We start from the raw sequence: 24,508 nt of genomic DNA, 5'->3' as shown, positions 1-24,508 counted from the left end.
CTGCATTGCCAACTCATGGACAGTGAACTAACGGACATAGCACAGTGTGCAGTTAAAAACAGTAAAAGCAGAGCAAAGGCAAAAGATAGAAGCTGACACGCTGGACCATGGGCTGATGATCATGGAGAGGCTTGAAAGTTCATGAGGCGTTTCATCTTCCCCCACTGAGTTCTTGTTTTCACTTACAAACCACTTACCCCGCAATACAACCTCGGCCCAGGTCTGACAAATGCTACTATCAGAAGAGCAGATTCTTTCTAGAGTGGCTGTTTGGGCCCATGGCACACAGGTGCTACCTCAAAAAGGAAACCTGAGTCTGACTTCCAAAGGAAAAAAAAATCTAAAAACTAAGTTGCCATTAAAACAGAGTCAAAGAAAACCCAGTACTGGTGTCATTGTTGCTGACTGCATATACACAGAGCCATTAAAATGGAAATAAAAGTGGCACCATACCAAAAAAACAAACAAACATCCATACCACTGAGTAATGAAGAATACACTGTATATCTTTGAAGCATTTCAAGCCTGTTAAGAAAAGCAGCTGCCATTGGGGCCAACAACAACTAGCTACCCAGGGACAGGAGTAGGCGGTAACCTGCTGGAGACAGCCTTGCTGGTCATACCGGTCTTCGATTTGTGAAACCCACAGAGCTGCCCATTTAGGACCAGTGCATTTTCTGTGTGCCTGACTGTCTCAATAAAGTTTACTGTTGGATGTCTCTGTTTTTGCCGGGGAAACGGAGGGGACGGGGTTTTCACTGCGCAGCCTTTGGGAGCTTTCCGATTGTTAAACAGATAAATGCATTAATCCATAAACACACGCAATGTTTAGGGCAGAGGTCAGCAGAATATAGCCTGTAGACCAAACCCGGCTTGACACCTGTTTGGTTTTTCGTTTTTTTAGTCGGGATATAATTAACATACCGCAAAATTTAGTGCATTTCAGTATATTGAGTATATTCACAAGGTTGTGTAACCAACATCACTATCCAATTCTAGAATATTTCCTCACCCCAAAAAGAAACCATACACTCAAAAAGAAACCCCACATCCCTCAGTAGTTACTCCCTATTTCTGCCACCCCTCAGTCCCTGGCAACCATTAATCCATTTTCTGTTTCTGTGGATTTGCCTATTATGTACACTTAACATAAATGAGATTATGCAACATGTGGCCTTTTGTGTCTGGCTTCTTTCGCTTACCATGTTTTCCAGGTTCGTCTACATTGTAGCATGTGACAGCACGTCATATGTTTTTATGAATAATATTCCATTGTGTGGATCTACCACATTTGTTTATCCATTCATCAGCTGGTGGCCATTTGGATTGCTTCCACTTTTTGGCTACTATGAATAATGCTCCTATAATCATTTGTATACATGTTTTTTGTGAACATGCATTTTCAGTTCTTTTCAGTATATTCCTAAGAGCAGAATTGTGGGGCCATATGGTAACTCTATGCTTAGGTTTTTGAGAAAAGGCCAAACTGTTTTCGGGGACACCGTCCTACACTCTCACCAGGTACGTATGAGGGTTCCCGATCCTCACCATCTTCACCAGTGTTTGTTATATTCCATTTTTTGGAAATCTTACTGGGTATATGATGGTATCTCAGTGGTTCAGATGTGCATTTCCCTAATAACTAGGGATGCCGAGCATCTTTACATGTGCTCATTTGTCATTTGTACATTTTATTTGGAGAAATGTGTATTTGAATCCTTTGCTCATTTTTAAATAAGGTTGTCTTTTTAGTTTAGTCTTTTTTTTTTTATGCCTACAGTACCTGGTCTTCCTAGGTGGTCTCCCATCCAAGTACTAACCATGCCTGTCCCTGCTTAGCTTCTGAGATCAGACGTCGGGCTTGTTCAGGGTGGCATGGCTGTAGACCATGGACTGTGGCTCCACTAGGGCGCGAACCGAAGACCTTCTTCGTGTAAAGCACACGTGCTAACTGCTACACTATGGAACCATAGTGTTTTTAGTTCTAAGTTGTAAAAGTTCCATATATATTCTGGACATTAAATCCTCATTAGATACATGATTTGCAAATATTTTCTCTGATTCTGTGGGCTGTCCTATCATTTTCTTGACAGTGTCCTTTGAAGCACATGATTTTAATTCTGATGAAGTTCAATTTATCTATTTTTTTCCATTACGTGTACTTTGGTGCCTATAAAACACACACACACACACACACACACACACACACACACACACACACACACACACACACACACTTCTGTGTATCTCCTGTACTCTCAACACTCCGCTGCAACACTACTTCACATCTGACACCAGACTGTGGGTTTCCACACATCGAGCAATTCTGAGACACCAGTTGAGTGTTGCAGAATTAAACTTAATTCTGACACTATCTACCTGGAGTTCATGTTGGATCTCACAGGTTAAGGGCTCAATCCCACAAGACTACTCTCACCCCAAGTTAGATGTCAATTGCAAGTCCAAGTTGTCATCTGTGTTTCTGACTGACAAGCTATGAATCGGAGGCTCCCATGACCCCTTCCTCAGGTTCAATCAGTTTTGCTAGAGCACCTTGCAGAATTCAGGAAAACAGTTATCAGATCATCAGTTGATACCAAAAGAAGACAACTCAGGAACAGATGGAAGAGATGCTTAGAGCAAGGTATGTGAGAAGGGGCGCAGAGCTTCTATGCCCTCTCTGGGCCTGCCACTCTCCCAACCCCTCCGTGTCTCCACCAACCTGGAAGCTCTCCAAATCTGGTCCTTTTGGGTTTTTATGAAGGCTTCATCACATCGGCATGATTAAAGCACTGGCCACTGGTGACTGAACTCAATCTCCAGCCTCTCACCTCTCCCTGGAAGTCTTGGGGTTGGGGCTGAAAGTTCAACTGTCTAATCAAGTGGTTGGTTCTCCTGACAACCTGTCCCCATCCCTCGGTTATCATGTGACTTTCCAAAAAAAAAAAATCACCTCTTTAGTCTACGGCCATGCCACCCTGAACAAGCCTGATCCCATCTGATCTCGGAAGCTAAGCAGGGTCGGGCCTGGTTAGCACTTGGATGGGAGACCACCTGGGAAGACCACCTTATTTATTTGTTTGTTTGTTTTTAAAATATTTAAAAAGAAAGAAAGAAAGAAGGAAGGAAGGGATTGTAAGCTGACAAGGTCCTTGCAATCTGTGAGGTCAACCAAAGGTTGCCTCACCTAAAAAAAAAGTAAAATAAATAAAATAAAAAATCACCTCATTAACATACACTCAAGAGTGGTAGAAAGGGGCTTATTATATAAATAACAAAAGACATCCATTTTACATTTATTGATCTGGAGCTATTTCAGGAACTTGGAACAAAGCTAAATATTATAACAAAAGATGCCATTCTGTTCTCACACAGGAAGTTCCAAGAGGCTGAAGACCTACATTAGTAACCTGTTTTCACTAAGTGAAAGAAACCCGAAGACTCCTGCAGTTTCCCCCTCCCCTGCCCACTGATAAGCACTCCATATGCTAATGTTCTGTCCAAGCTTATCAAATGCTTGTTTTGGAATGCTCTCTTCATTTAGCTTCTAAGACATCCAGGCTCCTGGTTGGCCTCAAACCTCCCCAAACATGTTTCCTTTGTGAGCTCTTCCTTCCCTTCTTGACTCTGAAAGTCAGGATGCCCCAGGGCTCCGTGCACGGACCACTTCTCTTCTTTAGGTCCCCTCTCTCCCTAGGAGATTTCATCTTCTTCCACGTACTCGAGTTCTAGCCTTCTCTGAACTTCAGATCCCTCAACTAATTCCAAACAATCTTGAATCTCTCCACTTTTCCACTGCTGACACCCTGGTCTGTGCCATCAGCATCTTGCCTGGACTGCCACGATAGCCCCCCGATAAGTATCTCTGCCACCCTTGCCTCCCTAAAGTCCATTTTCAGCAATGTGGACAAAGGGGTCCTTTTGAAACAATGTGGACAAAGGGGTCCTTCTGCTCATTTCATCTGAGTAAAGAGCAGGATCCTTACAACCACTTACAAGTCTCTACATAATCTGGCCCTCACTAACCCTCTACTCTAGTCACCTACCACTCTCCTCCCCTCCCCTGCTCTCTAAACCCCCTGCTGCACTGTGAATACATGGTGCGTGCTCTTTCTTCAAAGCCTGTAATCCTGCTGTTTTAGCCTCCGTCCCCCATGCCTGGCTTTTTCTCATCAAGACCTCGCTCAAATGTTACCACCTCTGGGGCACCTTCTCATACCTACCCTAGCTAAAGGTGGACCCCCCCACACGTTACTCTTTTCCTCTCACCCTATTTTTTTCTTATAGCACTTACTACCACCTTAATTTGTGTACTCATTTATTGTCTGTCTCCCCAACTAGAATGTAGGCTCCAGGCAGGAGCTTGATCTAGCTGGTTCATTGCTATATCCCCAAAGTGCAGAACAGCGCTTGGCATATGAGAGAGAGAGAGAGAGAGAGAGAGAGAGAGAGAGAGAGAGAGAGAGAGAGAGAGAGAGAAAGGCATTCAGTGAATATTTCTTGAATTATAGCCTTTATAGATTTAGCATCCCTGACACTAAACCATACTTTCTTGTTTTCTCCCTTTCTTAGGAAAAAGATAAAATACCAAATCATCCCTATTAAGCGAGAGCTAAGTGTCAAAACATTATACATATTCTAACAAATAGAAAAATGTAATGTTTGCAAAATTCCTGTGAGAAATTTCTCAGCACAGAAACTATAGTTTCTTGCTGTATGATTCTGGTATTAGCAAATAGAAACGTTATCTATTTACTGAAACTGCTTCAAATCAGATAAAAGAACAATGACAAAGTGTTATTACACTGACCATTGTGACGCTAGCAGAGTGAGAGACATCAGAATGCACCCCAAAGAGGTTCACGGAACAGTCCATGGACAGCAGGCAGATCCTCGGGATCTGCCTCTAGGACTAAGTATATGCGGGTCCAAAATTATTACAAAAGTCTGAGTAGTGTATTCTACCAACACAAGACAGAAGCTACTATGGAAGACAGCTGAACATTGTCTAGCACTGCCTTGAAGAGAGAATAAAGGGAACAGAAGGAAAAATAACTCTTAACATGATCTTTGTGTCTCTTAATGTCATACATTTTCTCTTTGCTTAATTAAAAAAAAAAGAGAAAGGGAGAAAGAAAAAAAAAGAAAGAGGCATGCCCATCCTCAAGACAGAGCTGGACCACAGAGAGAGCTGCCACTAATGAAAGAAATGAACACCTACTAAGGGATCCTTAGTGTCAGGGATTCTGAGGATTTCAGATAAATTCACTTTATTTTAAAATTTCATTTGTCCTTTCTCCTCTTTGGTCCTTAAAATAACCCTCTGAGAGGAGCTATTATCTCTATAGTCTTCTGACCACAAAAGCTCTGATTGACAGAGGTGAGAGTGGATTAATGTCAGGACAGGACTGGAATCTGGGTCTCCTCCCTCTAAATCCCCTGCTAGTTTCCCCAGCACAGGGGGAGGAACTGGGGGAGCTGGGACTCTGAGACGTGCGTCAAGTGGGAATCACCTGTGGCCGAGATGAACTTGTTGTAGTTCTCATAGACCAGGGTCTGCATGTCGCTGTCTAGAGCCCGGATTTGCCGCACCATGTCCGTCTCACTGTCCATCAGCTGGGCCAGGGGACATTCTCTACGTAGCTGAAGAAAACTGGGTGGTTAGTATTCAGGTCTGAGGATTCTCATGTCCCCGCCGCCTTCCTCCCAACTGGAAGGCTTTTGGTGCAAGAAAACCCTGATCCCACCCCTGTCAGGAATCCCAAAACGGAGCCTATAAGTGGCATGGCTCAGGAGTTACTAGGTTTGGGGGACCCTATCTGGGGTTTGTCCGCATTTGAAATCCCCAGACTTAGCTAAGTCCCAGTCCTGTGCCAGTCGGCGTCTGGGTCACGCCCCCTATCCCGGGCCTATCAGAACATCAGGAGACCTCAGACTCCACATAAGGGCAGTCAACTCCGCCCACGCCCCCGACTCCAGTTCTGTCCCAACTGCCAGGCCGTGGGTCGTCCTGGGCGAGGGTCGCCTTCTTCTTGTGAACCCGTTTCCTTCACCCCCGCAACAAAGTCGGAGGCATGATCTGGGGGTGCAGCATATCGGGGGCCTGGTTCCCCCACATACACCTACCTTGTCCAGATACACTTCCGGGTCGAAGTGCGCCCCATTGAGATCTGTCGGGTCCAGGGGGTCCGGCCCTGCGCTGCGCCCCGCAGCCTCCCCCTCTGAGAGACCGTAGTAAAGCTTCAGCATTCCGTGCGCCTTCCGCCGACGCTCCGGAGCCTCTTCCTCGGGCCCCTCCGGGGAGTCCCCAGGTCCAGACCCCGGGCCAGGCCCAGCGGCTGCCGCCGCCATCGCTCCACCTGCAGCCCACCGGCTGGGAAGGAGACCGGGAGAAGCCACTTCCGGGAACCATAAAGTTGTTGTTGCAATGAGACAGTCCTTCAAGTGAAACGTTCCTCTGCCGCCGTGGGTCCTTCGAGACTAGAGTTCCTCCGTACGTTTCCTCCCCGAACAAAGAGGTTCCGGGAGAGCCCTGGGTTCCCCCAGCATCTCCAGTGGAAGTTTTTGTGGAACTAGTCAGGTCGCTGCCCTCGCAGAGGGAAAGTGGGTGGCGGCTCCCAACCCTCCACCCCCGCACCCCCACAGGCAAGAGGCCCTGGAATATGTCCCTAGATGCAGTGGTTGGAGCGCGGGCTTTAACAGCCAGAGAGCGTGTGCCTGGCATCCTGCCCACTGCCTCGTTACCTGGGCAGCGGCAGTTTCCACCTCAATTCCTAAAATTGGGGTACACACTCCACAGGGGGCTGCGAAGATTAAATGCACGGTACAGTACGCCGCACGGTGCCTCTAGCGCGGTGTCTTTCGAGGCTTGGTTCAGAATTGCCTTCAGACTTAAACTGGTGCGTTTTAAAACTCTCGGCTTCCCCCAGACCTAGCTAACTTATTTTTTAAAAAGTCCACAAGTAGTTCTGGTGCACTTAGACGTACCATGTTTAGAAGACAGATTCGGCAGTTCTTAAGTGACTGATAGGATGTGCTGAGTGAGGAGCTGGGTGGAGATGTTGAGGATAATTCTCAGGTTTCTGATTTGGACAAAAATGCAGTTGTTCACGGTGAAAAGCTCAAGAGGACGAGAATGACTTGGAGTTCAAACTGAGACTTGCTGTTTGAACGGAGAAAACGATTTTATCCACGTGGTCCTTGAAATATTACTTATGATTGATAGGTGGAGGGGGGCGGTCGTGGTAGAAAGGCAACAACTTTGTTTATTCTTTGGCAAGGTCCTGAGGGCCAATCACATCCCACCACCTGTTGTCATATGGCCTGTGAACTAAGATTTTTCTTTTTCATTTTAAATTGTTGGAAAAAATAATGACATTTCATGACAAGTGAAAATTACATGAAATTCATGTAATTATAAAGCAGATCTTAAAAGTTCTCATCACAATAAAAAAATATCGTCACCATAAGGGTGTTAACTTATTGTGATCACTTCAACATAGATACAAATGTGTTGTATATTTATATGTCAACATCTTGATTTAAAAATGTTCATAAATTCATAATTATGTGAAATTACATTTGTGTCTATAATTTTATTTGAACACAGCCATGCCATTTGTTTACACATTATCCATGCCTGCTTTCTCTCTACAAACAGGTGAGTTGTCGCAACAGAGATCACATGGCTGGCAACACCTAAAACATTTATTATCTGGTTCCTTGCAGAAAAAAATCTGCTCATCCTTGAATCTATGGGATGTTCAGTGGCTGTTTAAAAAAATACGTATATGGATTTTAGCCTATAAAGCTATAATCTCAAGAAAATGAAGAAGAGTATAAAGATTTAGATCAACTCCAAGAATCCTACGAACTTTTTAAAAAGTTGCAGAGTACTAAGAAAAATTATCCAAAATTTGGAAACAACCAAGGACGTAGTATGTCCTTCCAATGTCACACGGGCCATTATTTCACAAGCCTGCCCAAGGTTTATTACCCACAGGAATGTACATTAGTTTGATTTCGCTATCTACTATTAAGGATTCAGACTCTAAAATTTACAATTAGGTATTTTCCAGGAGAGATACAAAACATATCCAGCAGAAAAAATAACCTCGTTATTTTTATTAAATTTTTCATCGTCCTGTAGGACACCGGTTTTGTATCTAACTTAGTTATATTCTAACATTCCTCTTTAAATGCCTATTAATATGCAGCTCTTCAAGATGCATTACCACCTTACGGAGGGGGAACCCCCTCACTGATGAGTTAATACATCTTAGTTACATGTGCATCCTATATTAAATATCTTTAACTTACACGTTCATTCTATATTGATATCATATTTCTAACTTTCTGAAAATACACACGATGAGGCTTTTAAAAATGTTGTTATGCATGTGTATGTATGTGCATGTTGGTGCATAGTTACATCAAGAAATGCCCCCTCCCCAAAAAGAACCACCCAAAGAGGCCCACTCAGCAAACTGCTGAGTTACCTCAGTAGTTCCGTTTTCTGTATACTTGTGTAGGATGTAAATCTGTTATAAGAACATATTCACACACCACTTGGATAACTTTTTAAATGGCATTGAGCTAGGAGCCCTAATGTATAATAGTTCATTTGTGTCTACAACCATGCCACCCTGAACAAGCCTGATCCCGTGTGATTTCAGAAGCGAAGCAGGGTCAGGCCTGGTTAGTATTTGGATGGGAGACCACCTAGGAAGATGAGGTGCTATAGGCGTAAAAATAAATAAACAAATAAGTAGCTAAATAAAAATAAGGAATTGTAAGCTGACAAGGTCTTTGCAATCTGTGAGGTTAACCAAAGGTTGCCTCAACTTAAAATAAAAAAAGTTCATTTATATTCAAATGAGAACTGAGATGCAAACAATTGCTTCAGCAGTGGGACCATGGCTGGGCATTGGGGAATCACCCCTTCATTAGGATGGGGGTTTGAGGGGCTGTTGTGATTGACACTGGGCAGCAAGCATGGGTGGCGAGGTCAGGGTCTAACTCCACTGCTTAGAGCAGAAGAGTTTGGGTCTTGGCCTGACCCGGAACCTAACCTGGGGCAGTCAGGCAGGAGGCAGTGGGGGTGACGAAGTTCAACATCAAGTCCTCCCTCTTCGACTTCAGTTCCTAGGAGCTTGCATGTCCCTCCACACCATTTCTGGCCATTTTTTTCCAGCTTATTGTTAATAGTCCTGCAGTTTTTACCTCTTACATATAGTGAGGAAATGTTTTCTTCTTGTCTTCTGTCCCTGCTTATTCCACAGCCTCAAGTAAAACTAGGTCTTAGTCTCAGTACTGACTCCCTCACTCATTGGCTGTGAAAGCTTGAAGTGACACTCTCTCTCTGTACCTCAGATTTGGGTATAAAGTAACATTTATGCCACCAGCCCCAGCTTTCTCATTGGACTCTTGAAATGACAAAGGCGACAGATTTGAAGATGCTCTGAGTGCTGGAAGGTGGCAGAGAGGGGACAGCTGGTCAGCATAAGGTCCCTGGAGAACATCTGGGGAGGAGGAAAAAGCCAGTTGCTCTAGGGGCCACACCTATGGATGGCATAGGGAAGGTCCCTGGTTGGCTATGGGAAATCTGTGTCCCTTCCCTTCCCTCGGTTCCTCCCCATTAGGGCTGAAGCAAATACCTGGAGACCGATATTCAGGGCCTCACCTGGGAACGCCCTCCAGCTACACATTTGGGTCCCAATCTCTCATCTGCCTAAAATGAGACCTGGGACATAATCCCCACACACACTTTTCTGAGCCCCAGTTCTTCACCCGTAGCGTGCCCACACTAACTCCTCTGTGGAACTGTTGAGAGGATCCAAGTGTATGAGGCAGGATGGGGACACTGTCCCTTCATCCACATGACAGGCCCCCACTGATCTGTACCTTTAGTCTACCACCCCTCCACAATTCAGGGCTTCCCCCAACTACCACAAAACACTCCTGTTTGGGTTGGAACCAGCCTGTGTTCTAGAATCTTGTCCCCTTGCACCTGGTTCTAGAATCCCACTGCTATTCCAGACTGTGCACTCTAGAAGTGGAAGCTTTTCCTGGGCGGTGTCGGCTTGCTCAAGCTCTACTGTGCGACTTGAGTCTATGCGGCTGCCAGGATGCGGTGGCGGGACCGCATACCTGTGCTCTTCTTCCCACAAGGCATGATGCTCACCGTGGCTGCACTGATGCTCTTCTTTATACACCTGTGCGTCTTTGCCAGCGACGTGCACAACTTCTGCTTCACCCACCACTATGACCGCATGAGCTTCCGCTACACAGTTGTCCTGATGGTAGGCTGTGGCAGGGGCTCGGAGGCTGGCCGGGGGAGGCCCAGGGGCTGACGGAAACCCCGCTGTTGTGCCAGGGGGGCACTCTCCCACTAGGTGGGGCCTATAGTTCTCCCAGGTAATCAGCATCTGCTGGGCCGCTATGGGGTCACTCTATGCTGAGATGACAGACATGAAGTTTCTTCGATGCTTTGCCCTGACCATCCTGAGTGAGTGGGGGAATGGGTGCTTTGGAACCTTGAGATGTGGCAAGGGGGCGGGGTGGGGAAGACTGATGAGGGTTCTCTCCTCCGCCCAGTGCTCAATGGAGCCATGTTCTTCAACCGCCTGTCCCTGGAGTTTCTGGCCATCCAGTACCGGGAGGAGATCCACTGAGTCTGGGGGGCTGGGCTGAGAAGGGGGAAGGAAAAGGAGGCTTCGGGTGTTTCAATAAAATCTGTTATTTATTTCCACCTTCGGGTGCTTTAATAAAGTCTGTTGTTTCCACCTGTCAGCTCCTTCATGGGTTGGGGGGTGGAAGTCTGGAGACCCAGGGAAACAGGTCAAGACAAAATCTTGATCTGTAGGGACCCCAGGCCCAGCCTGCAGCCACTCTGGTGGACTTGGCTTTGGGCCTGAGATCTTAGTGTCTCAGGCCTGAGGGAGAGAAGCAGAGAAAGGCCCCCAGACCTCCCCACCTCAGGCCTCCAGGTCCTAGGTTGGCCCAGCAACAAGCGAGGGCTCAGGAGGGACCCACACGGATGTGAGGGTTCATGAGCGGGTCCAGGTTGGGATCACTGTCAGCTGCAGCTCGGCCCAGGCGAGACATGAGGGCAAGGAGGGCCAGGAAGCCCAGGAGCCCCAGTAGCAACAGCAGCCCCGCCCGCTGGAGCAGGGTCAGCGGCCGCTTACGAGACCCGGCCCGGCTCCTGGGGGGGATGAGGGGAAAGTGAGATCAGGCCCCCAGTCCCTGGTGGCCCCTGTGGCCTGGGGGAAAGCCATGGTCATGACACTCGTCTTGTGGCCCCAGCGCCACCATCCCTGAGCCTCGTTTCCTCAAGTGTGCCACGGGGATGATTACTCCTGCCCCTGCCCACTATAAGGATGACTGAGCAGCTCCAACCGGCTGAGGCAACAACTATGTTCTGGAAACTGGAATGTGTCAGGCGTGGGGACAGTTACAAAGATCAAGTGGTGTCAAAGCAGGCAGGGGCCTCGAAGAGCATGAGTCCAAACCTCAAACGTAGCAGGTGAGGAACAGCCTTGGAGAGGGCAGAGCCAAGCAAGACTTCTGCCAAGCTGAGGCCCTGCCATTCTGTCCCAACAACAGGTACCGATATTACCCAGGACGAGGTTATGAAATTGTCGTGACCAAGGCCTCTGCTCTCACTCCCCATCCTCCCACTTTCTGGCATCCTGCTCCACCTAATCTAATCCTGGGTACCTGAGCAGCTGGGCCAGCCAGCCCAGAGCAGGCCGGCGACGGTACTTGTCATCATCGTAATCCCCATGGAGGCCTGGTGCCCGGTCATCATCTCGCGTGTCATACACCTTCCTTGGGGCGGAGGCTGCAGAGGCAGAGTCACCAGCACCCACGGGCTCAGGGAAACTGGCCCAGAGCATGGGGAGTAGGGACAGCAGGAGATCCTTGCCCTTCTTGGCCCAACAGTATATCTCAGAATTGTGGGGCTAGAGGAAGGGTCCCTCTGGGTGCATCTCTGGACCCCTGAGCTTCCTCCACATGAACCGCCCACTTATTTTCTATCCTCCCCTGGCTGAGACAACCCCTGGCTCACCATGCGTCAAGGGCTCGGGACCACCCATGTGGATCACTGTGTGCTGCTCAGGCCGACCTGGGGAAGCAGGAGGCCGGGGGACTTGGCTGTAGAAAGCTGGGGCGGCAGAAGCACTGGCGCTTTCTTCTTGTTCAGGGGTACCATCGGCTGTGGCAGGAAGAGAGCCGTTAGCAGAGCAGGAAAGCAAGGGCCCCAACAGCAGGTGGAGACCGCCACTCACCATTAAAACTGGACCAGTCAGAGAAGTCAGAGGTGTTGAGAGGCTCAGGCTCCGGACTCACCACCTCATCGATCTGGAAGAAGGAACTTGTGTCACCAGGTTGCCCAGTGCTGTCCTCACCCACCCACTTGGCTCAGGTGGGACCCAAGGCAGATGGATGGTTAGACAGACAAAGGGACTCTCACCAGAGGAAGGCCCAACCCTGCCCGGGCCCAGTTGACTGTGGCCAGCTTCTCTCTTAACGCCGAGGCCACGGGGCCTGCCAGGTTGGTTGGGGGGAAGATGGGGCCACTGCAGCTGGGGCACTGGTAGCCAGCAGGCGCTGTATTTCTGGGTAGCTGGGCAGCACGTTCATTGAGACAGGCCCAGTGGAAGAGATCTTAGGGCCCATGAAATAGGGGAGAAGCATGAGGAAGAAGACAGACACTTTGGGCCCCTAGCCCAGAAAACAGCCCCCAGCTCACGGCAGATATATGCGCATATACATGTAAGCCCAGAGCTGCCTCCTTCCCATCCTCATCCCAGGTCCATTTCGACTGTGTTTCCTAAGCCTTCAGCCTTATTGGCTACCACCATCTGACTAAAAGCAGATGCCACAAAGCTCCCCAGCCCACTAGGGGGTGGGGGTGGGTGGGAAGAAGACACCACAAACTCCTTGGGCTAATAGCTAATCAAGAACTATTTCAGAAAAGCTTCCTAGACATATACACAGGTACACATATACCTGTACACATCCATGGGCACACATCTACATGTACTTATACACACATAATCAAACATAAGTACTATCGTTGTATCTACACTTACGGACATACTAACTCTCACATAAATCTACACTCATTTGCTAACACTCAAGCACTCACCCACACTCTCTCCTGCAGCCCCACAACACACCTGTATGCATATGTTCACACGCAACATTACCCATTCACCCCCGTATACCCACATACTCACACTAAGAAACACATACGTGGAGCTCACTCTTTTGCATTAGCCTCTTCGAAAGGTGGAGCTAAGGCTCTTACAGAAAAGTCAGGTCAAGGTCATTACACATGTCCACTGACTTCTTTTAGCTGACTTTACTGTGGCAAACTCAGTTCTCTCTTTAATCTCGGCATCAGTAATGGATCCTGATGTTTGAAAGCCCTGTGTGTTCAGCTCACGGCTGGTCGGGCCAGCTACCGCTCGGTCACCACATCCACTAGTTGGACTGGCTCTGCTCAATGCTCAAGATTGGAGAGAAGAAACTAAGCGTTTTAATTTTTAGGGAATGACACTGAGGCCTAGAAAGGAAAAGTGACTTATCTGAGCTCATAGAGTACGTAAGTAACCCAGCAGGACTAGGATCTGGGGCTCCAGGCTCCCTAGCTTGGGGGTGTTCCACCGTCCTGCTGCTAAGGGAAGGCCTATAAACTGGTCACCGAGCCAGTCCTATCCTGATCCCTGCAAGGTGCTCAGGCCTCACCATAACAGACGAGGCGGGTCGTCTCCCGGGTGGCCAGGGGTACGTTGCACAGGCGGCAATTGGGGTTGTAGTCGCTATCTTGGAGCCACTGCAGGTAGGACTGTACGATGCACTGGAGTAGGAGAGAGAGGTCACAACTGGGGCAGGGGCTCCACAGCCTAGCCCCCCAAGCCCCAACCACCTCTTTATCACAAAGGAGACTTATCCTTTTGTTTGTTCAATAAACATTTATTGAGCACATAGTGTGTGCCGAATTCTGTCTTAAGGGCTGGGGATATATAGCAGTGAACAAAATAAACCAAGTCCTTGCCCTTGTGGAGCTTCCAGTCTAGCGTCGGGTTCTTCATGGATTTGGAGGAAGCCAATACTTGCCCTCCCAGTGCCCTGCTCAGCCGCTCCCCCGAAGACCCCACCTTGGCGTGATTGGCTACCAGGCAGTGCTCGCAGACGTTGACCCGGTGTTCGAAGCAGAACAGGTTGGTCACTTTCCTCTTGGGGCACTTGCAGAGCCCCATGGTCGACCCTGGAGAAGGGGCCTGAGTTGGTAAGGAGCTAGGTTCCGGTGGCCACCACTGCGCACTCACCAGCCCAGTTCATTTCCACTCTTAACTTCCCTAGACACTGTACCCCTAGCCCAAAAATTCCTGCTCCAAATCATCCCATCCCCAAATTGCTGCCCACTGCCCCTCTTGATACCGGACCACGGCCCCTGCATAAATCCCGCCGCCTAAGACCCCTTATCCTTGCCGGTTCAGGGCCCCAGCCAGGCCCCTCCATCAGCGTCTCTCCGATACTACGAGCCCCGCCCCCAGGGGCCCCTCCCAAGTCCTACCCCTCCAAACCCCGCCCCCACTTTCTCCACAGACCCCCCTCTCGGTGTTACTGATCCACCGGAGCACCGGTCCCGACGGGCGCGAGCGCTGTTCCGCGGCGCGGAACGACAGACACCACGCTCCGCAGACCTCCAGCTCAGCTCTTCCCAGCTCTGGCCGCTTGGATTATCCCTCCGCTGCCACGTCTCTTCCGGGTGCGGCGCGTGCTGATGACGCCAGCGCGCCACTGGCCCCGCCCCGGCCGACCGTGGAAGTGGAGACGGGTGAAGAAGGGGCGACCCGAGCACGGCGGCCCTCCCGCCTTACGTCACTTCCGCTTCCTCCTGGGCAGGGCGGGTAATCCGAACGTTTCTGCTTCAGAAAGGCTCTGAGGTTGGCGCGAGCCCCGGCGGCTGCGGCGGCTGCGGCGGCAGCAGAGATCAAGGCCAAAGCTAGATATGTCCGAGAGACGAACGCGGTCCGGAGGGGCCGCCCAGCGCCCCGGTGAGCGGAGGGCACACGGGAGGGATGGGGCCGAGCCGTTTGAGGGACGCAGTCCCGTGAGGAAGGCCCTCCCCATACCGCCCTAGGAGGCTCGGCCCACCGCCCACCTCCCGCCCCGGGGATGCGCCCACAAAGGTTCTGTTTGGGAACCTTTTCTCGCTCTCTCCAGAACCCATTCTCCAGACCCTGAGAGTCCTTCCCTACCTTTTTTTCCCTTTTCAGAGCCAGCGGCCCCGTCCTCTACTCAGTCTCTGCGGAGGTCCCAGCGGAAATCAGGCTCTGATCTCCCCAGCACCCTCCCTGAAATCTGGCCGAAGGTGAGCCCGGGATTCCTCATTTCCTACTCCGGAGGCCTCTGGACTAACGTAGAGCTCATGGTTACCTCTCTTCTCTAGGCACCCCTTGCGGCTCCAGTCAGAAAGCCCATCGTCTTGAAGAAGATCGTGGCCCATGCTGTAAAGGTAGGGCTGAGAGAGGTTGTGGGTGGGGAGCGAAAATTGGGGGCCGGCTATGTGATCAGTTAATATTGTCTCCACAGATCCCATCTGTCCACTCTCCTCGAAGGAGCCCTAGGGTAAGTTCATTTTCATCTGCTTTGTTGAGAGGAATCCAGGACATTATAGAGCAGGGGCGGAGCACGTAGTGTCTGCTCACATCTGCTCAGGAAGCCGTTTTGCAGTATTTTGAAACAATTTGCTTTTGGACACCTGCATGCATTGTCAACTTTGCTTACTTCTTGTAGATTTCACACGTTTAGCTATTGATGTTCTGGTATGTTCTACCATTTTCCTTTCGAAACTTTATTGTGGTATTCTCTACTATTTTTCTTTAAAAGTTGAACTGCGTCTTCAAATACTCTTTCTGCTGCATTTTGTTTTCATTTTTATTTATGGTTGTCACAAGATGGGTTATGTGCATGATTTTTTCATGGTTTTAGCAGAAGTCAACATGATTCATTTAAATCGGTATCTGAAGATATGAATGAAGATATAATGCTTGAAAATATTATGAATGAGAAACACTTTTTGAGGAGCTCGTGGGGCTACAGTCAAGTGGGGAGAAAGACAAATGAACAAGGGATGACATACTATGCTCAGGACTGCAATATGGAAAGAACAAGATCCCATGAAGGCACATAACCCAGACTAGGTGGCTTAGAATCGTTCATAGAAATAGAAATATTTAAGCAGTCTTTAATCTTTACAGGCAAGTAAGAGTGTACTGGGTAAAGGAAGTTGTATTTGCAGAGACCTGGAGTCCACAAAGAAAAAAAATCAGGAAGTTTAGGGAGCTGCAGCTCGTTTGGTGTGTCTGCAGCCAACCCCATGAGGGGAGGGAGTGTGCCAAGCCAGAACAGATCCCGATGAGGTGTGAAAGCCATCTTCAGGAACTTGGGCTTTGGCCTTGGCTCTGTGGGCAGCCTTCAGAGATTCTTAAGCAAGATAGTGACTGAGTTAGGCCTGGGGTTTTAGAAAACTCCCTCTTGAAGCTGGGTGGAGAATGCGCTGGGAAGAGGCTGCTGAGGACCACGAGACCTGGTAGGGAGACATAACAGGAATCCTGAAGTGAGATAATGGGGGCCTGCAGTAAGGTAATGGCAAAGCGATACTCCTCTTCCTGGATCCTCACATGACTGTCCCATCACACAGGACTCCACTAAATGGACACTTCCTCCCAGAAGCCTTCTCTGGATGCCTACCCGATCACTGTCATATTTCTTAAAGTAGTTCTTCTTAAGTCTTATCAATAGCTGAGAATTTGTTTGCATGTTTGTTGTCTTTTCCTCCCCAGTAAGTGCCTTGAGGGCAGGGACTTTCCCTTCCCCATGGTGGCCATTCATTCTTGTTTCACTAGTAGATTCATGAGACATTGAACAGAAAAAGCTGCAAGGACTTGAACGATTGCTTGGCTATCGAAAATGAGGAAGAAGTAGAGAGGGGTAACCCCATTTTGTTCAGCATCCCTTTAACTAAGACTCGAGATATGTTCTCCAGAGCTTACAGATAAGAAATAGCTCTCTTGGGAACCAATATACTTGAGTCATTGAATTTGTCTCATTTTCCTCCTTTCTGGGTTGCCAGGAAGCTCAGTGCCAATTCAGTGTTCATTACTTTGGTGAGTACTTACCGAACCCCTGCTGCGTGTGGGGCTCTGCTGAAGGTGTTGGGCATAGGCAGATCAGCCAGACAGATGAAGACCCCTGATCTCACAAAGCTCACATTCTGTTTGGGGGTGACAGTCAACCAGTGAACAAGCCGAAAGCAGATAGTGATGGTTGCTGTACAGGGAAGAGGTCATTGTGACAGAGTGACTAGCAGAGGTGAGGAAGGGCTGATCTAGATTCCATGGTAAGGAGAAGCAGCATCTGAGCTGAGAGAATTAGAAGGAGCCAGTGTATGTGAACCTCATAATCCACATGTTAGGTTAAGCCTTTTCCTGTTTGCAGCCCTGCCAGGGCTTCCTGGGTCTCCCTTTAACAGTGGCCTAGAAAAACACTCTCTAACGCCCCCATTACCTCTCAAACCCCGTCTTCCGTTCCTTTCCTCCCTCTCGCCTTAGACACTGGCCTTCTTGTTCCTTGACCCTAATTGGCACACTTTCACCCCAGGACTTCTGTACCCCTTGCCTCCTTCAGGTGGTAGCTCAGATGCCACCTCAGCGAGGCCCGCGTTGACCTTCACCTACTCAATTCAGACCCACCCCCAGTATCCTGGTCTGTTTTTTCCCAAAGTGCTAATACCTCTAACACAGTACATGATAGTCCCTGCTTACTGTCTGTTTTCCCCACTGGAATGGAAGCTCCACGAAGACAGGGGTTTTCTCTGCTTCATTCCCTGCTGTACTCTCAGTGCCTAGAACAGAACAGTGCCTGGAGCAGGCAGATGACCAATAAGTACTTGCTTGATGGACGTGTTAGGAAAAGTATTGCCAACTGTGACAAATGGACCACAGAGCGAGGGTGGAAGCAGGAAGAGCAGTTAGGAGGTTACTGAACTGGTCTGGGTGACAGGTAATGGGGGCTTGCATCAGTCGAAGGTGACTAGATTCTGGCCATGTTTTGGAAACCAAAATCTAGGCAGCGCCAGCAGATAATGGCAAAGTCTCTCAGAAGCAATGACCGATTATTCTCTTCTTCCCACATCTGTCTCAGGGTCTGATTTGTTGCCGGTCCTGTGGGTCTTTTCTTCTACCCTAAAACTCCGCTAGCCTTTCTGGAAGCCACTAACACAGCTGAGTAATGGGAAAACGTTCTCTCCCCTGTCTGGTACAGATTGCCTTTTTCTTGGAGAAAGAAAACAAGCCTCCTGGCCAGGAGCCTACTAGGGAGGATCTCTTCAAGTCATGTAGTGTCCCCAGCACCCCCACCACCACTCCTGTGCTGTGCAACCCGGATGTTGAGTCTAATTCCAGGGAACAAGACCTAGACACCAGAGACTTGGAAATGTCTAAGAAAGTCAGGCGCTCCTACAGCCGGCTGGAGACCCTTGGCTGTGCCTCCACCTCCACCCCAGGCCGCCGGTCCTGCTTTGGCTTCGAGGGGCTGCTGGGGGCAGAAGACCTGGCCGGAGTTTCGCCTTTGGTGTGTTCAAAGTTAACTGAGGTCCCCAGGGTCCCCGCAAATCCCTGGGCCCCGGACACGACTCTCCCTGGAATCTCCCCACCAGTCGTGAAGGAGAAACGGAAGAAGAAGAAGGCGCCAGAGATCCTGGTGAGTGATGGCCGGGGCGTGCCTCCGCGTTACGCAGACTCTGGGCTGGGGCTCAGCTCTGGCTTTTGTGGGGAAAGGCAGCACCTGTAAGGTGTGGGTAGACGTGCTTCAGCCAGCATGCCCCTCTCCCCACTCACCTGCCCCCCGTTTCTCTTCCCCCAGAAATCGGAGCTGGATGAGTGGGCTGCGGCCATGAATGCTGAGTTTGAAGCTGCTGAGCAGTTTGATCTCCTGGTTGAATGAGATAAAATGGGGTGCATCTGGCCAGGCCTTCCCCACTTCCCCCTGTACATAGCTCCTTCTTCCTACAGAAAAGACACTTGGGGTCCCCTTCTTTGGCCTTGGTACCTTTCGCATGTGCCGTTGCTGCACATGAGGTCTGTCCTCTGAGTGTACAGTGGCAGCAGCCATTTCAGCTTCAGGAAACAGGGTTCCCTTGGCCCGGCCTCGCACTGGCATCCCGTCTCTGGTCAGTAAACCCTACCTAATCCTCTCCTCCCTTCCTCTCGGAGTGTCCTGGCTGGTTTCCGTTTGGGCTACAGATGAGGGAGGTGGAATCCCTGGCCAGGGGTTGTGGGCGAGAGCACCAAGCGCCGGCTGGGAAGCAAGGCTGCTCTCCAGCCCGACAGAAGCAGCCTCCAAGGGCTGTCTGCCGCAGCCTCAGGCTCTCTTTCCAGTTGCCTTTTGGTGGCGGCTTGGTTCCATCTATGTGAAAAGGCTTGGGTTTCCTCTTAGATTCTATAGATGGTCCAGCAGAGAGTTCGTAGATTGAGGACAGACTGAGGAAGAAGCTGGACCCACAGCCAGCAGAGTCAGGTTTTGAAGGAGGGCCTCAGACCATGGGTGTTTATTACATGGAAGCTGTGCTTTGTAGTTCTGTGTTCTGCTGTTGAGATGGTTGGTTCAATGTCAGGCTGATGGAGCGCTGGCTGTGTGGGCAAAGGGTGCACTTTGGGGTGCTACGTGCTACAGGCTGCAGCCTCCACAGAATCTGAGGCTCAGGGCATCAGGTCTGGACACCTGCGCAGGGCCAGGAATGGGTCGGTGGGAGGAGGCACCCTCTTTTGTCACTCACCTGTTTCTTACCAAATAAAATACACAGTCAGCTCAGCTTTAAAACCGAATGGGCTGAACGGTGCTATCGCACTACTGTTTTGCGGCCACACTTACAGAGTTTGAGGGAAGCTTTCCCCACGGGCCAGAAAGGGACGGGGGTCCACAGCGGGTTTAACCTTTAGCTCTCAGTGATCTCTCATGAGGGCATTGCCTGGGGCAGGTGCCAGGAGTTGAGCTGGGGGGTGGGGGTTGCCTTGTCTCCAAGGGAACCTCATTCCCACGCTCCCATTTCTCAATGCTGGTGAAAGGCGGCCTTTCACAGGTTGCCCAGCCATACCCCAGGTAGTTGAACCTTTTGACGTTTACAGGTTTGTAGAGGCTAAGAGGAGGGCAGAGGGGCTAGTGGAGAGCAGAGCCCGCCGGGGAGATGGGGGCTTGCTTCATTAGGGAACGAAGAACAGCGCAGGCCGGTCGGCGCTAACAAAACTTGCAAGGCCTGGGAGTCCCAGGCTACCTGTTCGGCACCTCCCGCTTCGTCAGACTGCCAGCAAGCCCCTTTGCCAGCGTGGGTCAGACGCCCGCGAGCTGGGCCGCAGCCGAAGAATTCCTGTCCTCGCTGGCTGGCGCAGAACCCCTTAGTCCTGCAGAATCAGGAGTGGCCAGGTGACGTTGAGTTGATGTCACCACTGCAGACCTCTCTGTGTCCCTGAAAAATTGAGAATGTGGAATTTGAGGGAGAATTGGCGTTTCCTTTTTAAAGTAAAAAATAAACTTGATTGAAGAGTATCTGTCTGTTCATAGGTTGTTTTCTTTTACCGGGTCAAAGGCAGAACTGAGGGTGTGAGGCCCAGGAAGCCAAGCCTTCTTTGGGCTGGGTCACTGTGTTGTCCCTTTGTAGAGGGGTCTGCCAGCCTGGCTTTCAGTCCCGTCCCCCCACTCCCCATGTCTGTCCAGTCACTCACTCTTGCTCTTCCAAGGCAGGGCTGCCTGAAACGAAGTCCTTGGGGGAGCCCCACCCACTCCTGGCCCAGGAGGCAAGAGACGGGGTCTGGGGCGAGGCTGCTAAGAGCTTTGCCCAGTGCCTGGGAACCCACCCTTCCCCCACCCCTAGTCTAGTCCATGTTCTCTACGCCCCCTCCTTGTCAGGCGCCTGTGAATGGGCCAGCTCCTCTCTGGCCCGGCCGGGTGCCCTGCGGCAGGGGGCGCAGAAGCCCCTAAGAAGCTAGTCGAAGACACAGATATGTATGCAGCTCCACGCGGGAGGCACAAACCAGTCTCCTTCCCTCTCATCCTCTTTACAACTTGTCCTTGCCTCCTAGGCCTTGGAGCAAATCAAGGCCTTAAGTTCTTAAGTTCTCCCCACAGCCTCCCCAAACCGCCCTGCTTCTACCTCCTTCCCTCACCCAGAAGAAAGCAGGCCTCTCTTTTCAAGGCCAAGTTTCTGTGTTGGCTTTTGATCCAGTTCTCTCATCCGAGACCTTGTACCTCTTCTTCTTCAAGTCCTAAGCAGGCTTATGTTCATTTCATCGTTAAAAACAACCACCTTAACCCAAAAAATTCGACTGGCACCTGTTTTTAGCTACTACCATTACGCCTTTCAAAGTTAAGGTCGAAAGAATGTTCAAAAGTTGCTCTCCGTTTCCATCCCATTTATTCCCGGTGCCCTGACTCCATTTACTGCTCAGCCAGAAGTAACCAGTGACCCCCTAATGCCCATCGCTCCAGACTCCAGCCTCTGCAGCCTGAGCCAAAAGCACCCTTTTGGGGGCCATGTCACTGCTGGCCCCTCTCCTGGCTTCCCCTGAAGTGCCAGGACACAAGGTTCAGTCCTGGACTCTGTCCAATCTGCTTGGTCTCCCTGATCAGCCCCAGGCTCTCTAGGCCCCCTCGTTGCCTGTCTTTACCTCTACCTCATACCTCTCTGCTGAGCTACAAACAAGAATCTAGGACCGTCTCCTAGAACTGTATCTCAGGAGTCATCTCGAACCCCGCGCACCCACCAGCTCGCCTCTTCCTGTGCTCCCTGCTGCGCCATTAGCATCACCACGAGCTGACCCAGTCACACAAGCCAGGGCCCCAGGGGTCATCTGCGGCTTCACCCTCTCCCTTACCCCATCCCATCAGCCCCAACGTCCTCAACATCCTCCATCGCTACAACCGCTGGACAGTCGCCCTGGCCTCCTCCTAGTGGGTCTCCTCTTTCATCTCTCACCTCTCCAGAGTATTCACACTGTGGCCCGATGAGTTTCCTGAGGGACAAAATATGGTGCTGTTCTCCTCTGCTCGAAACCCCTTGACCAGTTCTATTTCTGGATGTAAGAAGAAAGCAGAGTCTTGAAGAAGTATTTGTACACCTAGGGTCAGAGCAGCAAGATTCACAATGGCCAAAAGGTGGAAACAACACAAACGTCCATGGATGGATGACAGGATGAACACAATGCAGTATATAGATACAGTGGAAGATTATTCAGCCTTCCAAAGGGAAAATTCCGATACGTGCTACAACATGGGTGAACTTTGAAAACACGATGCTGGGTATAATGAACCAGTTACAAAAGGACAAATATTGTGCGACTCCACTTTCGTGAGGTGCCTAAAATAGTCATTCTCATAGAGGCAGAAAGTAGAATGATGGTTGCCAGGAGCTGAGCTGGGGAGCAGAACAGGAAGTTATTGTTGAATGGGTATAGAGTTGCAATGTGGGAAGATGAAAAAGTTCTGGAGATGGGTGGTGGTGATGATTGCATAACTTGTAATGTGAACATGCTTAATGCCACTGAATCTGTACACTTAGAGTGGTTAAAATGGTAGACTTTGTGTTACGTATTTATTTTCCATAATAAATTTTTAAACTCTGGTGGCTTCCTGTTGTTTGTGCAGTGGTGTAATGATGGTTACTGGCTTTTGGCTGCCCAGAATCTCAGTTTCTACAAGCAGGACCCCACTTCCCTCCATGGGCGTGAAGAGGCCAGACACTTACTCCAGCTGATCCCAGCGACCGCTGGACAGTCGCCCTGGCATCCTAGTGGACCTGGCCTGAGCTCAGCCAATCAGATTCTGCACCTGGAGCGAGAACGGAAAAGAGGGAAGGACAGTTGAGGATTCAGGACAACTGAGGATTCAGTGAGGTTGCAGCCCCGTGTCTAGTGGCCCTGGGTCTTCATTATCCTGTGTGGAGATGGCAGGTCACTACAGTTTGCTCCTGCGGTGGGGCCCTCGGTGGTCCTGGCAGCCAGCGTCCCACACTTCCTGCCCTTTGAGTCTGTGCCTCCTATGAGTTCTGCGACTCCCCAGAATCCTTCCAATAAAATCCTTTCCTGCTCACATTAGCCAGCGTTATTCTGTCTTGTTTGCAACCTAGAGTTCTAGTCGAGACTCTTCGGCAGGACTCGTGAGGACTCCAGGGTTAAAGTCCAAGAACCACTGCGAGCCCTGAGCTGCTACGAGTTCCATGCGCTGAGCATTTGCTCACAGTTCTCTCTGCCTCGCCTGCTCTTCCCCACTTCAGTCTCACCTGATGCATCCATCGATTAGACCTGGCTCAGGTGTCACCTCTGCTCAGCCTTTCCAACCTGCCTGTCCCCTTCACAGTGGGTAAGAGCACAGATTCCAAAGTCCAACGAGGCTTGGGTCCTGGTGCTGCAGTTTCTAGCTGTGTGATCTCAGTCACGTTAATTAGCCTCTCTGTGCCTGTTTCCTTGTAAAATCAGAACGATGATAGTACTTACCTCAGTGTTTTGATGAGAGTGAGATAATACGAGTACTGTGCTTAGGCCATAATAAGTGCTCAGTGAAAATGGTTATTTTCAGGTACAACTGACCGCTCCCTCCTTTTTTATTCCCTGAACCCTACACAGAGCTCCATCATCGTATCTTTAAGCTGGAATCCGTCTTTTGTGCACTCGTGTTTACACAGTAGTGTGAGCTCCCTGAGTGGAGGCGGACTCAGATTTCTCTTTTTTTTTACCATCTACAGCACCTGGTCTTCCTAGGTGGTCTCCCATCCAAGTACTAACCAGGTCCAACTCTGCTTAGCTTTGAGATCAGGCGAGATTGGGCGTGTTCAGGGCGGCATGGCCATAGACAGCAGACTCAGATTTGTTTCCATCCCTCCAGCTTCCAGGCACATCACGCATGACTAGACGTGATCTCTCTTCCAGCTGGTCAGGCTGCGCCCCCGTCCACAACAGCTCACACCTCTCCCGTAGGAGCAGGAGGTTGAGAGCTGAGTGCCTGGAAGAGGGGTGGGGGCGGGGAGTGGCGCTTCAGTGGCCTGTGCTCAGGCATGAGACCCCTGCCTCCCACAGCATAAATTCTGGCCCCGCCAGCGTGTATGTGAGGACCGGAGCCAGCCATGTGGCTCACATGTGCCTTCATGCTTCTGGGAGTAGACGTCACCCTCCCTCTAACGCAGGACATGTCCCCACGTGGCCCATAGTCACCTTGGGCCCGAAGCCCCGTGACCTGGCCACCCTTTAGATGAGGCTTTGGCCCAAGTCCCAGTTGGTCCACCCCTCACCTGGGCCACCTTCCTCACATGCACTTCCATCATGTGATTGACAAGTTGTCATACTCTGACAGCTTCAGCTTAGGACTAAGCCTTGGCTTTAAACCCCAGCTTTGCCTGTGTTGAGGTCATAGGCAAGTCACTCGCCTCTTTGAGTCTTGT

General features: G+C 50.1%; 4 protein-coding genes and 2 pseudogenes across 9 annotated transcripts in view; 3 read left to right on the top strand and 3 right to left on the bottom strand.

The window, feature by feature from the left end:
* VPS51 (VPS51, GARP complex subunit) overlaps positions 1 to 6,574 on the bottom strand; it is a 16,057-nt gene extending 9,483 nt beyond the window's left edge. Inside the window, exons 1-2 of one of the 4 annotated variants that reach the window (XM_023535758.1) lie at positions 6,127 to 6,574; positions 5,514 to 5,643 (exon numbers count right to left, since the gene is read on the bottom strand). In XM_023535758.1, coding sequence (XP_023391526.1) covers positions 5,514 to 5,643; positions 6,127 to 6,351 — 355 coding nt within the window. In that variant the 5' untranslated portion in view covers positions 6,352 to 6,574. The remainder of the gene's footprint in view (positions 1 to 5,513; positions 5,644 to 6,126) is intronic. The other 3 variants (XM_023535759.1, XM_011368790.2, XM_011368788.2) reach the window with 3 other exon arrangements.
* Positions 6,575 to 8,627: 2,053 nt separating this feature from the next.
* On the top strand, positions 8,628 to 8,746 carry LOC111745011 (annotated as a pseudogene).
* A 987-nt stretch (positions 8,747 to 9,733) lies between these two features.
* On the top strand, positions 9,734 to 10,673 carry TMEM262 (transmembrane protein 262). The gene is made up of 3 exons (XM_011368783.2): positions 9,734 to 10,301; positions 10,408 to 10,507; positions 10,597 to 10,673. Exons 1-3 carry the CDS (start codon positions 10,128 to 10,130, stop codon positions 10,671 to 10,673), a joined length of 351 nt encoding a protein of 116 aa, XP_011367085.1. The 5' UTR covers positions 9,734 to 10,127.
* Positions 10,674 to 10,720: 47 nt separating this feature from the next.
* ZFPL1 (zinc finger protein like 1) lies at positions 10,721 to 14,803 on the bottom strand. Of its 2 annotated transcripts, none has more exons than XM_011368784.2 (8): positions 14,625 to 14,803; positions 14,172 to 14,281; positions 13,759 to 13,870; positions 12,479 to 12,672; positions 12,294 to 12,366; positions 12,074 to 12,220; positions 11,722 to 11,845; positions 10,721 to 11,206 (listed from the first exon to the last, which is right to left on the bottom strand). In XM_011368784.2, exons 2-8 carry the CDS (start codon positions 14,271 to 14,273, stop codon positions 11,020 to 11,022), a joined length of 939 nt encoding a protein of 312 aa, XP_011367086.1. In that variant the 5' UTR covers positions 14,274 to 14,281; positions 14,625 to 14,803; the 3' UTR covers positions 10,721 to 11,019. The 2 variants fall into 2 exon arrangements, with proteins under 2 accessions (XP_011367086.1, XP_011367087.1); XM_011368785.2 differs by lacking the exon at positions 14,625 to 14,803 and adding an exon at positions 14,506 to 14,562.
* Positions 14,804 to 14,903: 100 nt separating this feature from the next.
* LOC105297873 (sororin-like) lies at positions 14,904 to 20,625 on the top strand. 2 transcript variants are annotated; one of them, XM_023535762.1, is made up of 6 exons: positions 14,904 to 15,074; positions 15,297 to 15,391; positions 15,470 to 15,535; positions 15,595 to 15,648; positions 18,346 to 18,783; positions 18,946 to 20,625. In XM_023535762.1, exons 1-6 carry the CDS (start codon positions 15,029 to 15,031, stop codon positions 19,024 to 19,026), a joined length of 780 nt encoding a protein of 259 aa, XP_023391530.1. In that variant the 5' UTR covers positions 14,904 to 15,028; the 3' UTR covers positions 19,027 to 20,625. The 2 variants fall into 2 exon arrangements, with proteins under 2 accessions (XP_023391530.1, XP_011367083.1); XM_011368781.2 differs by having other exon boundaries at positions 14,906 to 15,074; positions 15,613 to 15,648.
* A 3,181-nt stretch (positions 20,626 to 23,806) lies between these two features.
* LOC111745003 lies at positions 23,807 to 23,924 on the bottom strand (annotated as a pseudogene).
* Positions 23,925 to 24,508: the final 584 nt, after the last annotated feature.

Source organism: Pteropus vampyrus, unplaced genomic scaffold (genome assembly GCF_000151845.1).
Source record: "Pteropus vampyrus isolate Shadow unplaced genomic scaffold, Pvam_2.0 Scaffold144, whole genome shotgun sequence".
Lineage (NCBI taxonomy): Eukaryota > Metazoa > Chordata > Mammalia > Chiroptera > Pteropodidae > Pteropus > Pteropus vampyrus.
Note: the sequence above shows the minus strand (reverse complement) of the source record. Positions and strands in the feature narration are given on the sequence as shown.

What these genes read in the sequence shown, in the direction of transcription:
- TMEM262 (XM_011368783.2), top strand. Translation starts at nt 10,128, where the DNA reads ATGCGGTGGCGGGACCGCATACCTGTGCTCTTCTTCCCACAAGGCATG. An exon ending in GCTACACAGTTGTCCTGATG is followed by an intron (nt 10,302 to 10,407) that starts GTAGGCTGTGGC and finishes TGGGGCCTATAG; the next exon opens with TTCTCCCAGGTAATCAGCAT. An exon ending in CTTTGCCCTGACCATCCTGA is followed by an intron (nt 10,508 to 10,596) that starts GTGAGTGGGGGA and finishes TCCTCCGCCCAG; the next exon opens with TGCTCAATGGAGCCATGTTC.
- ZFPL1 (XM_011368784.2), bottom strand. Translation starts at nt 14,273, where the DNA reads ATGGGGCTCTGCAAGTGCCCCAAGAGGAAAGTGACCAACCTGTTCTGC. An exon ending in CAGGGTTGGGCCTTCCTCTG is followed by an intron (nt 12,367 to 12,478) that starts GTGAGAGTCCCT and finishes TCCTTCTTCCAG; the next exon opens with ATCGATGAGGTGGTGAGTCC. An exon ending in TGACTGGTCCAGTTTTAATG is followed by an intron (nt 12,221 to 12,293) that starts GTGAGTGGCGGT and finishes TTCCTGCCACAG; the next exon opens with CCGATGGTACCCCTGAACAA.
- LOC105297873 (XM_023535762.1), top strand. Translation starts at nt 15,029, where the DNA reads ATGTCCGAGAGACGAACGCGGTCCGGAGGGGCCGCCCAGCGCCCCG. An exon ending in CTCCTCGAAGGAGCCCTAGG is followed by an intron (nt 15,649 to 18,345) that starts GTAAGTTCATTT and finishes TGTCTGGTACAG; the next exon opens with ATTGCCTTTTTCTTGGAGAA. An exon ending in AGAAGGCGCCAGAGATCCTG is followed by an intron (nt 18,784 to 18,945) that starts GTGAGTGATGGC and finishes CTCTTCCCCCAG; the next exon opens with AAATCGGAGCTGGATGAGTG.